This window comes from Oryzias latipes, chromosome 13 (assembly GCF_002234675.1).
Source record: "Oryzias latipes chromosome 13, ASM223467v1".
Taxonomy (NCBI): Eukaryota; Metazoa; Chordata; class Actinopteri; order Beloniformes; family Adrianichthyidae; genus Oryzias; species Oryzias latipes.
The window spans coordinates 479,427-495,000 of record NC_019871.2 but is presented as its reverse complement, the minus strand read 5'-3'; the positions used below and the strand labels follow the sequence as shown (position 1 = coordinate 495,000).

Below are 15,574 nucleotides of genomic sequence, written 5' to 3'. Positions count from 1 at the left end.
TTATTCAAAGTTTGGTTCATTTTCTTCTAAAATGTAGAGAAAAAGTCTCTGAATGACATCCAGACTTCATCTTTTCACCGCAGTTAGAGCCTCGGATTAAGCTCTAAATATTGAACATCAGACTTCCCGCTGTTCCCGGTCCCACGTCTCACCAAAGCGACCTGCAGAGGACGCAGACGCGGACGTGCAGATGCTGCGGCCGCTGACATGCCGGCAGCAGATGCTGCTTCAGGGCAGAAGGTCTGGGTTATTAAATGTTCTGAAGGAAACTCGTCTCAACCGCATTTAGTCCCACTTTAGGCTGCTATGCAGAAACCAAAACACAGAAAGCAGCTGCAGACGTTCCAGCTGCAGACGTTCCAGCTGCAGACGTTCCAGCTGCAGACGTTCCAGCTGCAGACGTTCCAGCTGCAGACGTTCCAGCTGCAGACGTTCCAGCTGCAGACGTTCCAGCTGCAGCGTTGCATGATGGTCCTTTTACCGCCTGCTGCAGACGTTGAGAAAAGAACCAAAAACCAGAGAAGTTAAAAAACACAACTGCAGTCTGAGCACACCCACATGTATGCACACACGGTGACACACACACACACACACACACACACACAAAGCCTTCCTTCTTTCACTCTCTCTCTAGCTCGGGGCGAGCACGTCCTGCTGACTCAGCAGCTCCTTCAGTTTCAGAGTCACAGAGTTCAGTGAAGCAGCAGATTTTTTCTGCTTCAAACTGAACCTCCTCCAACCTGGAGATGATCATCAGAGGATCAGAATATCAGATGATCCCGCCGTCACAGATGATGTCATGATCCAGAACCATGACATCATCTGTGACGGCAGGATCATCTCCAGGATTCTGGATCCAGAGGTTCTCAGTTTTTGTGGACGCAGATGATTTGTGATCGTCTCATCACTTTGTCAATGATGAAGAGGATGAAGATGATGATGGAGGCAGGAAAAGAGGGTGGGGCCTGGGGGGTCAGAATCTCCAAGCTTCTCCTGAGCAGTAAAAGAGGAACAAAAAGAGCTGTGTTTGGCAAAGGAGGGAATGTGTGTGGGTGTGTGTGGGTGTGTGTGTGTGTGTGTGTGTGTGTTTTCTGCTAGACCATGCTCTTTAAATAAATGTGTTCTTCCATCTGTTCTGTCGTCTGGTTTGGAGATTCCCAATCACTGAAATGTGAACCCAGTTATCCCACCCTGTGTGTGTGAGTGAGTGTGTGTGTGCTCCTGATTCCGTAGCTTTGTGGGAACCTGTGGTTGATCCTGGGAAAGTTCTGCAGAACCGGGTCAGGTTGGTTCTTGTCATTTCTGCAGCCTCAGGGTCCAGGTTTGGTCTTCAGGACTGTGGATCTGCGTGGACCTTGCTGAGGTCATAAAGTGTTGTGTGCAGAAGCTGGAGCTCCTCCCACGCCGTCTCATTACCCAGCAGCCCTCTGGTGTCAGTGATTGATGTCTGAACGTTTTATCAGAGGACTTCCTGCTGATGAAGGGAATATTTGCAGAATCAGGAAACACGTTTTATTCCTGCTCCTCAGAACCAGGTTCAGCTGAACCCGGTTCCTCAGAACCTTCTGTAGGACGGACAGGAAGTGAGGTAACGCTGTTGTTAGGGCAGTGCGGCGCCTGAACAGAACCCAGCGGAGGCCCGTTGGGCTGATGTCTTCATTTCCTGTCGGAGCAGAGCTGGTCTCACGCCTGCTCTGACCCAATCATGTCCTCTGAGAACCAGAACCAGACCAGAGGAAGCTTTCAGCTCTTTGCATCACACCCATCACTGCCTGCCAAGATGTTCTGGTGTTCTGGCTCCAGGCGGTTCTGGCTCTGCTGAGGAGGTTTTTCTGCAATAAACCTCCAACCTGGACCTCCAGGAGGAGAGGATTCTGGTCTGACTCGGTTTTCTGCAGGAAAGTCAAACATTTCTCTAAACCTGAATCTAAAGACACATTTCTAACCTTCTGAATGGTGTCGGCGCCGCTCAGCTCAAATCTGGATCCAGCAGATCCAGATTTGAGCCGGAAGACTCGGACTTTGCTGACAGGAAGTTGGCGTCTCTGCGACACGTTTCAGCAGAAAACCCTTCGATCGCGGTCGATCCCGGTGGTTCTGCTGGTCCGGCTTCTCCCCGTCCGGCCTCACGTTGTCCTGGATGATCCGGTTGGTCCCCTCCATGCAGCGGGTGGCAGTTTTCCCTTTTTCATGATGTAACAGAAAAGGGGGGGGTAAAACTTTCCCCTCAGACCTGCAGGACGTGGGAAGGCGGTAGACGCTCAGTGAACCCGCACCGACCGCCGGACGCACAAACGCACAGATCAGAGTTGTGAAACCTTTCCAGATGGGTGCGTAAATGATGCGTTTAAGTGCTACCAGAATGCTGGGTCGTCAGAGTTTTCTTATCAGCCTTTCTGAACTTATCTCCTTCATTACCTCCTGACAGAAAAATGGTTTCTGTATTTGTTTCCTCAGAATGAAAGCGTGTTGCATTTAAGACACACAAAAAATGCAGGTGATTCCTGCGTTCAGAGGGAAAGGCTGATAAACTCTAATGACCCAGCAATCTGGCAGCACTTAAACGCATCATCCACGCAAACATCAGGAGACGTGAAAGCTGCAGCTGTTACTGTGATCTGTGCATAAATGTGTGTGTGTGTGTCAGGCGGTGTGTGTGTACAATTTAAAGATTTGTTTGCCCGACACAGTGTGTCGTGTGACACGTGCGCGCTCCTCGCTGCAAACTGACTGTTAGAAATGATTCAAAGAGAGAATCAGTGTCGTTTCTGTGGACGTCCTATGGGCTCTCATGTATCACGTGCACGTGTATCACGTGCACACTCCGTGTGTGCAGCATTTGTGTGGTCAGCAAGAGGGTCAACACTCACACCTACTAATGTGTGGCGTAGGACGCCGTACGACATCATCACCTGTACGCCATTAGAACGTCCATTATCCCTACCAATACTTCATGATACTCTCACCACAGGCACCACAATGGTACGATCCATTTTCATGAGGTCCTATGAGGCAGTTGTACGACCCTCTACGGACCCCGACAACCCAAAAACCTGCACGGGTCAACCCTGGTACCGGTGCATGTGACTAGAGCTTTACACGCAGAATCTGGGCCCAAACGGACTTTGGTCCAGTTTTTCAGTGTGAGACCGTCTGGTTGGGATCCGTCTCTGTTTGCGGTGAACCTCTGAGCGACCGGGAACGCTGACGTTCCGCGTGAACCGGTTCCTGCTGTCTCTGCAGTCCTGGAGATCCTGCAGCTGGTGAAGAAGCGGGACCTGTTCCTGGCCGACACCCACATCCTGGAGCTGGAACGGGAGTGCACCGAGTCCGCCGCTGCTGAGCCGGAGGACGCCACCAGCCCCGGCGTCAAAGACGGCGGGCGCAGGAAGGCGAAAGACGTGGAGCTGCTGTACGAGGAGCTGCAGAAGGAGCTGTGGGCCGTGGTCCGGGAGTCGCTGCGCTCCCCAACAGCCGGGCCCAACCTGGGACTGGTGGTTCAGGTGAGAACTGCAGCCGTCACGGCGACGCAGGACGGCGCAGCGATGACCGCCTCTCCTGTGACTCCACGAGCAGGTCCTGCAGCAGGAAGAACAGGCCGACAAAGAGTGGGCCCTCAGTGAAACGGTGGCCCCCGGGGGCCCCAGGCCTCGGCGCCTGAAGCGAAAGTGGAGGGAGGCGGTGGAGGAGGCGGCTGACGGCTGCCTGCCTCAGCGGGCCGAGTTCACGGCCGGAGAGCTGGACAAGTACCTGGACCGGCTCCGAGTGAGGGTTGTGGAGGACCTGGGGGCCGCCAACAGGAACGTGGTCTCCATCTACCCCGAAGAGTTCCAGCCGTTCCAGGTGAGACCGTCCGGACGCTGAGAAGCAGACGGGGGACGAGCAGAACCGTCTGTTTCCGTCCAGACCTTAAAGTTCCTCTGAGTTCCTAATTCTAGTGAATTTTGAAAACCTGAACCGAGAAGAAGAACCAACTCCTGAGAACAGACTGACTGATGAAGATGAAGATGCTCCTGTGTTTGATCCAGATGCTTTCTGCTCCTCTGACCTCTGACCTCCCGCAGGTCTACGTGGAGAGTTACCACCAGGCGGCTGCAGGTCGACTGAAGGCCATCGCAGACAACCAGCTGGAGATCACAGACATCTACTCCCTGCTGGACTGGCTGCACAACATTTACAACCGGTACCGAAAGGCCCGAGTCCGGTAGAACTTCTGAGAGAGGAGATGTTTCTGCAGAGAGTGAACCCACACAGAGCAGAGATCTGACTCTAAACTCAGAGCAGCATTTAAGTCTGGATTCCAGAGGTTTTTCTGAATCAGAGACAGTCTCTGTTTGTCTGCAGGAACCTTCCTCTGAAGGTTTGAGACTCCTGCAGCAGCAGCAGCTGAACTGCTGCAGCCGCTGCTGCTGCTGCTTCGTCCTCCAAACCTCTCAGAACGGATCTGAACCTGGATCTGGACCCGCTGGGCTTCCAGATCTGTTCTGATTGAAACACGACTCAAAGTCTTTGTGGCGGGACGCGAGGACTGTTTCTCAGACACCTTTCTGTGTGTTTCAGCGACGTCCTGGGGACCGTGGCCATCACGTGTGCGTTCAGCCGCGCTCCGCTGTGTCCGCTGCTGCCCTCAGAGACCGTGGACAAACTGGAGCTGGACTGTCTGAACTCCGTCCGGGTAGCTTCACGCACCTTCACCTGTGCCCCGCCCTCACCGCTCTCTCACTTCACCTGTTCAGCAGCGTTTGGAAACAGACGTTTGTGGTTTGATTCCCATCAGTCAGCCTGACAGGAGCAGACTGGAGCTCAGTCGGGTCCAGGTAAAGCTGGTTAACAATGACTGAACAGGTGAAGGAGATCAGCCATGACCGCGGTACAGCTCTTCGTGTTCTATGGTTGAAGAACACGTGAAGGAATCTGGCTCCTCCCCCTGCAGGTGAAGGTGACCACAGAGCTGAGTCAGCTGCTGGACGAGGAGGAGAAGAGATGGACGGAGACGCAGAGCGTGGAGGAGTACCAGATCGCTCTCTCCAAAACCGTCATACAGGTATCGCCTGGACGTTTCCATGGTTACCGTCCGCTTGTTGCTGTTAAACTCCAGCCTGAAGCTGCTCTGCTGCCCTCTAGTGGCTGCAGTTCCATCAGATGTTGAATAGTCAGAACGTGGAGTTCTGTCTGAGTGATGTGCTGCTCTGTGTGCTCTCAGAGGCTGCAGGTGGACCTGGAACGCTCCGCCGCCATCAACAGGAGCCTGGGATCCAGAGTGGCCCAATGCAGTCTGAACGGACTCGCCGACTTCCTCTACAGGTTCCCCCGAACTCCACTTCCTGTTTCCATCTGTACTGTAAAGGGAAAGAATGAGACCTCAAAGCACCGAAAACCAATTCAACCTGTTAGGATTTAACCAAATAAAGGTTAACGGTTGTTTTCTTCCAGTTCAGTCTGGTTTATGATGGTGAAAACACGCCGACTGAAGATCCTGAAATAACAAAATAGAAATGTTCTCACTGCAGGAACAGACAGAAATATGAACCAAACAAACTATAAAAAGAAAAGTCAATTCTCTACTGTAGACACACACACACACACACACACACACACACACACACACACACACACACTCTCTCTCTCTCTCTCTCAGACTAATGAGGACGTCTGTCAGTTTCTGTCACTTAAATATTTATTTGCAGAAATTTTTTTTTAAAAAAAATTAAAAATCTGTAGAAAAAAACCTCTTGAGAGGCAAAACTCCAGATTTCGTCTCTTTTCCTGGGATTTTGTCCGGATAATGCCTGACGAGATCCGGCCGTCCCTGAAAACGTCCGGCGTTCTCGGTCAGACTTCCTCCTTTCCTTGGCGGCGCTGGCCTGATGGAAATGTGCTTTCAGCTTCCAGAGGAAGGTGGAGATGTTCCACGAAGGCGTGCAGAGCGGCCCGTCTGAGGACAACCAGGACGGTTACGTCACCAGAACCATCGCCTTCGTCAACTGCTGCCCGCCGTTCAGGTACAACCCCCAAACGGAGCTGCAGGGGAGCGTTTGCTCTGGCAGTCTGAGGGTTTCAAACGTTGAGGATCCAATGAGAACAGAGCACTGCAGCTGCAGCTCTGAATTCTCTGATCACTTTACAGATTATTTAGGTCTGTTTCTTCTACAGTTTTCATCTTTCTAACTGCTGTGTGTTTACTGTACACAACCGTCTGTCAGTGAACATTGGGGCGGAGCTTTGGGGGATGGCCCCGCCCACATGTGAACAGTGGTTTTAAACTCTGAGCAGGACCATCACGGGGGAGTTTGGTCTTTAGCTTCAACAAAACCGTCTATTCTGGATGGAAGATATGAAGAATAAGAGTATACATTTGATCTAAAGGCTTCTTTCCGGGGCTGCACTGTGGTGGAGTGGTCAGCACCCTCACTCCACAGTGAGAGGCCCTGGTTCAAATCCCATCTGGGGCCTTTCTGTGTGGAGTCTCCATGTTCTCCCCGTGCGTGACTGGGTTTTAGCTTGGTAGGTACATTGGTCACTCTAAATTGTCCCTATAAGTGTGCATGTGAGCGTGCATGTGTGTGTCACTGTGACAGATTGGTGACCCCCCCAACAGTAGCCAGGACAGGCTCAGGCAGCCCCGTGACCCCAAAAGGCATATAGCGGGTTTGGAAAATGGATGGGCACCTTTTTGACCCTAAAGGACACCGTCCAACATTTAGAAACGTCCCAAACGACAGCAAGAACATGGTGGACGTGGAAACAGACGCTGGATCTGAAGCTGGCGGAGACATTTGTTAGTTAGGACAGACCCTGATCCTGCAGCGGGATGGGGGCGGGGCCAGGGAAGGTGGCCGTCTGCGGACCCTGTTACTGTAACGATGGGGGGGGGCATGAAGGATGGGTTTCTGCTGGGAGTGAGGGCTATGGGGGTCTGCTGGATGGTCACTGAACCACAGCTGTGTCTGCAGAGGCTTCGTGCAGCGCTGGGCGCAGTCGGACCCGGCCGTCAGCGACGACTCTCTGCGGCGGGCCAACAGGTCCCTGGATCACATCGAGCAGCAAGGCGTGCGGGTTCTGTCGGAGCGCCTCTTCCTGCACATCCGGGTAGGACGCCCCCTCCCCCCACGCTCCCCCCACCTTCAGGAACCAGATGTTTGTTGAAGCTGGGAGGAGCAGCTCTGCGGAGCTCACAGGTTCTGTGACGGTTCTGAGTCATCAGGTCCGGTTCTCTCAGGACTTCTGTTCTTCAATGCGACCGTGGAGCTGCTCACCGGGGGGGGGGTTCTAGACTACTCTCTGTGGGGGGGCAGAGACTGATGAGCAAAGGAACTTCTTTGGACTTTAAAGTCCAGCTGCCTTGCAGAACAGAAGCCCTGGACCGACCCGACCCGACCTGGTCCGGCAGAAACCTGATGGAGACGGTCTGGCGTCAGTCCTGGTCTCCTGAAGGCCGGCTGCATTTGCTGCCTCAGCCTCAGACCTGAACCCTCCAGAGAACCTTCCCGTCTGAAGCTCTGCGGGTTCTAAACCATGAGGACGTTCTTTGGGTTCTGCAGCCGTTCTTCGAGCGCCTGGTGAAGAGGAAGTGGCTGAGCAACACGGAACCGTATGAGCAGATCGAAGCAATCCTCAAGGAGGACTTCAAGAAATACCGCCGGATGGACAGTCCTCCATACCAGGTACCTGCACAGGTTCTGCTTCAGGGTCCTGGTCTTCAGGACTTCTGGACTCCAGAGGTTGTTCCTAAAGACATTCGGTTCTGTTGAGCAGAACTTTAGAGCAGCAAAGTCCACCTGTGTGAAGACCAGGGGCCTCATTTCTAAAGGTTGCGTACGCACAAAAGAAGGCGTACGCCACTCTCTACGCAATAGTTGAGATTTATAAAAAGCAAACTTGACGGGAAAATGTGCGGTCCTTCACGCTCTGACCCAGGCGTACGCACAAAAACGGGTGAAATGAGAAACGGCGACGCCGTCGGCAGATGGAAGAAACATGTGAAAGTGAAAATGACAATCCTGCCTCTCAGAAATAACATGAAGACTTCACAAAGCAAGTCTGACAATTAACAGCTACACCAACACCCGTTTGATCGATCAGCAGTGAAACAAACAAAAAAGATCAAACAAAAATTACAACAGAAATTCAAATGAACACTTATTTGGAAAAAGAAAAGTGAAATATGTTCTGCAATATTGGCATGTTGTGCAATTCATCCTCATAAATAATATAGTTAACAGAACGAAATAATGTACAAAACTGATATTCTCGTCAGTGTGTCCGTCTGGAGGAGCAGATATAGGTGCGGGCGTGCGGACGGACGTACTAATTATCCACTGGGGAAAGTTGTTTTCATAGTAAAACATTTCTTCATAAGCTACAGAATTATGGTATTCATGCATATGCCTTTAGTTTGTTTTATTTTTGATAAAACAATGTATGGCGTATGTCTCAACCATTCAGAAAGCAACAAGAAATTACATTTGCTGATCAATTTCCCATTTCCACGTGGATTATTACCGACATCTGTAGCTTGTCAGATGTAATTAAATGGATGGAAATAAAATGCCCCATCACAATGCGTAATGACGCACAATGGCTGATCTTGAGCTTTTACAAGATGTGGCAAATGGAAGAATTCGGAGTGAACGCATCTTTAGACAGCAAGAAGACTTGTTGGCAAACGAGGACGAGTGGCTTATGAGCCGGTTCTGACTTCCTCCAGCCGTCCTGTTGGACCTCTGCGGGCTTTTGGGCCCGGCGTTACAGAGGAGCACTCGGAGGAACCACGCGTGTCACCCGGTGCATCTGGCGCTCCGGTCCCCCCGGCGCATGCATCTGGCGCTCCGGTGTCGTCGTCCCCCCCCCCCCCCCCAATGGAGCGCTGTAGCCTCACAACCTCGAATGGTTGTGAGGCTGCAGCATTTTCGGCGTCTGCCACCGTTTGCCGCTCACGTGCCTTTTTGGCATTAGTAAGGCCACACTGTGCCCTCCAAACAACACTTTTCTCCCCTTTTCCACCTCGCCAACGATAACTTCTACTTCACATTGAGTCAAGTTACGTTTTTTTGAATTCCTCTCCGTGTTTGCCATGGTTTCCCAATCAATGAATATTCATTTGTGGGCGTTTCACGGACTATTTATGGGCAACTATGGGCGTGTCATGAAGCCGCAAAAGCTGCGCTGCATTTAGAATCGGTTGTGATTTATTAAGGGAAAGATGCGTAGGATGTGCGTGCGCACGGTTTTATAAATCCGAATATTTCTGTGCGTACGCACGTCCTATGTTTCATCCGTACGCCATTTCTGACGCAAATCCTACGCAAAGTTTTATAAATGAGGCCCCAGAACCCTGTGATGATGACCTGACGAAGACCCCATGTTCTTGCTGACCATGGTGGTGGGACGGGCAGATCCTCACGGGCGGTTTGTTTGGTCCCTCAGCTGCTGGTGGCAGAGGTCCACAGGCGGGTGGTGATGGATTACCTGCGGTCGGTGATGCGAGGCCGAATCATCTGCACCTCCGTGAAGATGAGGAGGAGGATGGCTGGCCGGCTCCGAGACGAAGGCAAACAGATCAAGCTCCTCTTCAAAGACCTGGTTAGTACTGAGCATCAGAGGGCGCGGCGCCCCCTGGTGGCTCGGCCTGAACTCCTCCTTGGTTGGTCTCACCGGCTTTTCCCCTCCGTCCGTCTGGCAGGAGTCTCCTTCCAGCTGGTTGGACGGCGCTCTGGCTCACATCTCTGAGCTCATCCAGCTGGAGGACGTCCCTTCCATCCAGATGGAGGTGGGGGTTCTGGTCCGAGAGTTTCCAGATGTCAGGTACGACCCGGTCCATCCGGACCTTCTCTGCCTCGCTGTGCGGTTTCAGTGGAGAAGCTGCTCTTTGTCCTGCAGAGGAATCGTCTTTGACGTCTTCGTTTAGTGTTTTTCATCTTCATCATAGTCTTCATCCTCCAAAATTTAGCTGAAGTATGTGAAGCTGCTCCTGGACGAGGAGAACAACGAGATTTAGAACCAGTCAAGTTTAGTGGTTGTCCTAAGTCAGCGGTCTTTAAGACGTAGGCGGATGATTGTTGTCGCCACGCGACGATGAGGGAGGAACAGAGGCGTGATGAGAGGAACTGAGCTTTTATTTAGACATGCATGTCATGGTACCTGGCACAGGCGTGATCATCCTCTCCCCTTCCCTCACTCATGGTGCTAAATGAAGTGCTGTCTGTTAAATATAGGCTCCTCCTCTGTCTCCTGGCTGGGGGGACAGACGGATGGAACAGAGAATCAGGCAAATGTTTAAAATAAAACATCTTTCAAATTCCAAAATAAATAAAACGGAAGTCATGCAAGTTATTTATTCCATCTGTACGGCCCGGTACCAAATGACCCACGGGGGTTGGGGACCGCTGTCCTAGGTGAAGATCCATGATCCTCGCTGAGGTGAAGCGGCGCCGTGACCTCTGTGTCTGTTTGCAGGAAGAAGCACGTGTCGGCCATCTTGAACATTCGGGGGATGACCCGGCAGTCGGAGCGTCAGGAGATCCTGAACATCGTCAAAGACATTGAGAGTAGCGATGCTGGCCCCGCCCCTCTGGCCCGAGACCGCGCCCTCTTCTCGGAGGTGCCGGTCACCTCTGAGGTCCACTGCCTGAATGTGGGGCTGAGCCGACTCGCCCTCACCGCTTCGTCCTGCTTCAGTCTGCTGCGACCTCGCCGCCCCAAAACCCGGACGCCCGTCCAGGAGAACCCAGACGATGGTCTCTGAGTCCAGAGGTTCTGGACCAGAGCTCTGGTTCTGATCGGAGGGGATCTGAGCTTCTTCTTGAGGTTGAGCTCAGAAACTCAGCAGAGATCTGGTCCCAGTCAAATATCTGAGGGTTCCTGTAGATGTTTCTCCCAGTTGTTCTACGTCCAACAAAAACCCGGTCTTCAGAAAACAGCCCCTAGAATCCTGAAGCTGAGCAGAACCTCACGAGGTTCCACAACCGGGATGCTTGGTCTCTGAAGACCCTCATCTGGTTCTTTATCCAATCAGACGTTCTCCCATGAAAAGGTTCCACACTGGACGCCTCGGCGGACTCGGTCCGGACCCACAGGACTCCTGATCCTCCAGGAGTTTCAGCCGATTCTGCCGGAGCTCCTGGAGTTTCTCCCGTAGGTGACGGACCGGAAGGTTTGAATCAAAGGTACGATGGAGTCTGACTGCAGACCCTATTTAAGACCTGGAGCTTCTCCGTTCCTCCCTGAACAGAACCACGGTCACGGCTTCTGCAGAACGTTCTCTAGATGTCTGTGTGGACGTGGACTGAGCTGTCACAGAAAACATTACAATGATTTTTGTTTAGCTGATCGCATTTTAACATGTCAGACTAATCCTGGTGTTTTTCCCCATCATGCGTTGCGTGATTATCTGATCCTTGAGCAGCAATAAAACATTTGCAGTGGTTGAACGTGGCTCCGCCTTCCTTCTGACGCACGTGTTGCTGATAAGGAACCATCCAGGTTCCAGCGCCGCGTCTGAACACGTTCGTTCTGTCCCAGTGGATCCACAGAGACCTTCAGAGGCCGGAAGGTCCACCGCCATACCGTGGGGGGAGGGGTCAAACAAGAAAACGCCACATCAAACAAATGTTTTTCCTCGCCGTGATTCCGCGCGCAGTTTTCCAGATTTTAGGATCCAAAAATGTTAGTTTGAAATTCTTTCAAGGTAAAACAGAAGAAAACTGTTTTTGTTGGGACTATTTACTTTTTTCTTCAAACATCTCAGAAACCGTTGGTTGAAGTGAGGACTATAATAGTTCCACTTGTTGGTTTATCGGGAGACCAGACGACCAAACAGTTTTTTGGCAAATTTGATTCGGACAAACCAGTTTTTTGAAGCACAATCATCACTTTAAACACTAAAAGCCTTTAGACTGATTAATGTCACCCAGAGGACTCTGAACACTCACACACCACTTTATCAGGTCCACCTTGCTGGTACCGGGTGGGACCTCTTTTCCCTTCAGAACCGCCTTAATGCTCAGTGGCATGGATTCAACAAGGTTCTGGAAACATTCCTCAGACTTTGATCCATGTTGACATGACAGCATCAGTTGCTGCAGATTTGTCTGCTGAACATCCACGATGCTGGTCTCCCATTCCACCACATCCCAAAGGTTCTCTACTGGGTTCTGGTAACTGTGGAGTCCGTTGGAGTCCAGAGAACTCATTGTCATGTTCTAGAAACCAGTCTGAGATTATTCCAGCTCTTTGACATGGAGCCTGATCCTGCTGGAAGTAGCATCAGAAGATGGTCCACTGTGGTCAGAAAGGGATGGACATGGTCAGCAGCAATACTCAGGTAGACTGTGGCATTGGAACCATGCTCAACTGGTACTAGGGGAACCAAAGTGAGCCAAGAAAATATCCCCCACACCATGACACCACCACCACCACCCTGAACCGTTGATACAAGGCATCTGGATGTGGCAGCAGAAATGGAGACTCATCAGACCAGACAACGTGTTTCCATCTTCTATGGTCCAGTTTTGGTGAGTCTGTGTGAATTGTAGCCTCAGTTTCCTGTTCTTAGCTGACAGCAGTGGTACCTGGTGTGGTCTTCTGCTGCTGTAGTCCATCTGCCTCCAGGTTGGACGTGTTGTTCTTTGAGAGATGCTCTTCTGCAGACCTCGGTTGGAACCAGTGGTTCTTTGAGTTCCTGTCATCTTTCCATCAGCTGGAACCAGTCTGACCTCTGACATCAAGACATTTCTGACCACAGAACTGCTGCTCTCTGGATATTTTCTCTTTTTGGACCATTCTCTGTAAACCCTGGAGATGGTTGTGGGTGAAAATACCAGTAGGTCAGCAGTTTCTGAAATGCTCAGACCAGCCCGTCTGGCACCAACAACCACGTTCAAAGTCACTTCAATCACATTTCTTCCTCATTCTGATCATGATTTGAGCTGCAGCAGATCGTCTGGATCATGTCTACCTGCATACATGCATTGAGGTGCTGCAGTGTGATTGGCTGATTAGAAATGTGTGTTAACCAGCACCTGGACAGGTGTGTCTAATAAAGAGGCCGGTGACTGTAGTTTACACCCAACCCCCCCCCAAACAAAATTGCGAATATAGACGAGTAGGCGGGACTTCTCATGTCAAAACCCGACCCGGCTCTGGAGCACAACCATGTTTGTTCTCCTAAATTCTTGGTCCTGGTTCTGCAGCGTGAAACCAGACTCCTGCACACATGCAGGTTCTGTGTGAGCGGTTCCGTTAATGTCAGTCGGATGGAAACACATTCAGCCGGAGCGGATGTTCTGCTGACACTGGAGTCCCGGAAGAGACTGGCCAGAAAACAGACTATTGGTTGGGCTCAGAGAAGTCCTGGCGGGTCATCTGGTGCCGACAGTGGAACCGAGCACTGCGTACCGGGGTTGCAGCACAGAGGTACTGAGGAGGAGAACCTTGAAGAACCACAGATCATCTCTACAACCTGTGAAGGTTCTCCACAGGTTCTGCTGGGTCACTCCTTCACGCCACGTATTTGTGGATTTGGAAAAGGCGCTGGATTGTGTCCCGGTCTCAGAACTGGACTCCAGACCGGTTCTGTTTATCATTTTTATGGACAGTTTTTTGGATGCAGCCTGGACCCAAGAGGTTCTGATTAGGGAGAAGTTGGACCTAAAGTATTTAAACTGCAAATCCCCCTAACATGTCTTCATGTTTTGTTGCCATTTCGTTCATGTATGAAAAAATAGCCTCTCAGACGTGACCCGGTTTTAGTTTCATATTCATTCATGAATAAACTCAGAAATTAAAATTCAGGGTTTTTTGCTTCAATTCTTGTTTCTTAGCTTAAAGTTTGGGGCAGTCTAAGAAAAAAGGGCGTGGTCTCCACCTGAGCACATGTCCTCCTCCAAAAGCCTGATGGGAGTTGTAGTCCCATAACGCTGTAAAATAGAATGTTTAAAGCAGAAACGACCCGTAGTGCGGTGCAGTTAAAAACAATGTCAAACATCAGATAAAACTATAAAAGTATTTTTTAATTCTCATAATAATCAGAGCAACGGTCTGGGGGGAGGGCTTGTTTTCCCTCTGATTGGCTGGATGCACCTGACCCAGGTAATGTGAGCGGGGCTGGACAGCGTGCCGACGCAGCGGCCTGTGAGGCCAGGAGACCCCAGTCCTGATCCAGGAAGTGCGTACTGTTCTTTCAAAATAAAGCACAAAGCAAGCATCAAATAGCACTGAGGTGAAATAAATATTCTGACATTTAAAGTAAAAAACACAATGAAAGAGTTCAACCATATTTACAGATCACAGAGTAATGGTCCAAAAGCAGAACCAGAACTACAAACAGAACCAGAACCAAACCCAAACCGCTTTTCCTCAGAAACACGGAGAACGCAGACAGATGCAGATTCAGGTGTCCTCAGCAAAGGCCAGCGAGGACGTTTCACTTCCTGAATGCGGAACATGAACACAGAACTTTGGTTCTGGTTCAGTCCGGTTCGGCTGTGACCGTACAGAAAGTTTAAAATGTGATGGTCTGAACCCTAAACCAACGAAACGTCACTGGATTTTACTGAAGACATCAGAAGAACGCCACAAAGGTTTCACACACTTTAGCATCACGTCTGCAGTCGGGACGCGTCATGGACCGGCGTCACGTGTCCCAGAGACCTTCAGTCTGTTAGACGTTTGGTGGATTTGACCTCTGCCAACGCTAACGCTGGCTACGAGTCACTGCCAGCGTTAGCGTTGTTTTATTTTGAAATTCTCAGAGAAAATGCTGAGTTTGTAGTTCTGCTTCTGCTGAATCTCCACTGGTGGGTTTTCAGGGTTCCTCTGTAGACGAACCGCTGAACATCCGATTCACGTCAAATGTAAATCATCATAATTTTAGGATTTATGTGATTATTTTTGCAAAAACAAAAAAGAAAAATAAGTCTGCTGACTTGATACAGTTTAGAGTTAGAACTGAAAATATACAAAAATGACGGTTTTGTTAGGAATGTGTTAGTTAATCAGTCAGAGAATCGTACATGTGAAGCATGACTAAGCAGGTTTCTCCTCCAAAAACAGCTGTCGTCTCAAACATGATTCAGCAAAAAATGGCATCCGACTTTAAAAGAAAGATAAGAATAAAAAGTTTGGATGTAAAAGTATGGATCCATATCTGAGTTTTAGAAGTGAACTTCATTCTAAATAACTTGATTTTGATTCACAAACATTTCTAAAGATGTGAGTTTAGATGAGAGGGAAGTTTCTCTGGTGGACCAGATACCATTCCACATCCTGTCATTGGATGAAGATGAGGATGAGGAAGCTCTGAATCCAGGAAAACTGCTTTTGGCCATTCAGTTCTAATGAGTTGGTCATGAAGGGAAATATTTAAGTTGTCCTATAAGGGACTAATGGAAGTGAAATGAGTCGAAAAGAATTCAATTTGGCCCAGAAGGCCGATCAGACCAGGAAGAAGGAGGTGTAACCCTTGTTCTATCCTAGGCACGTTACCATTGGGAGTGGGGTCATCTAGACCCACTAGACAGAGCTCTGAACCTTTTTTCTTCAATGATTTGTGATCTTCACTGGTGTCCATGGATTA

The 15,574-nt window shown here is 50.3% G+C and overlaps 1 protein-coding gene across 1 annotated transcript in view; it reads left to right on the top strand.

Moving 5' to 3' along the window:
- LOC101158910 (tumor necrosis factor alpha-induced protein 2) overlaps nucleotides 1-11,429 on the top strand; it is a 31,628-nt gene extending 20,199 nt beyond the window's left edge. The window contains exons 4-15 of the mRNA XM_011492692.1: nucleotides 3,244-3,503; nucleotides 3,577-3,843; nucleotides 4,065-4,183; nucleotides 4,561-4,675; nucleotides 4,934-5,044; nucleotides 5,204-5,304; nucleotides 5,886-6,002; nucleotides 6,954-7,089; nucleotides 7,542-7,664; nucleotides 9,427-9,582; nucleotides 9,683-9,804; nucleotides 10,456-11,429. Of these exons, the coding sequence (XP_011490994.1) occupies nucleotides 3,244-3,503; nucleotides 3,577-3,843; nucleotides 4,065-4,183; nucleotides 4,561-4,675; nucleotides 4,934-5,044; nucleotides 5,204-5,304; nucleotides 5,886-6,002; nucleotides 6,954-7,089; nucleotides 7,542-7,664; nucleotides 9,427-9,582; nucleotides 9,683-9,804; nucleotides 10,456-10,744 (1,916 nt within the window). The 3' untranslated portion in view covers nucleotides 10,745-11,429. The remainder of the gene's footprint in view (nucleotides 1-3,243; nucleotides 3,504-3,576; nucleotides 3,844-4,064; nucleotides 4,184-4,560; nucleotides 4,676-4,933; nucleotides 5,045-5,203; nucleotides 5,305-5,885; nucleotides 6,003-6,953; nucleotides 7,090-7,541; nucleotides 7,665-9,426; nucleotides 9,583-9,682; nucleotides 9,805-10,455) is intronic.
- The last annotated feature ends 4,145 nt before the right edge of the window (nucleotides 11,430-15,574 follow it).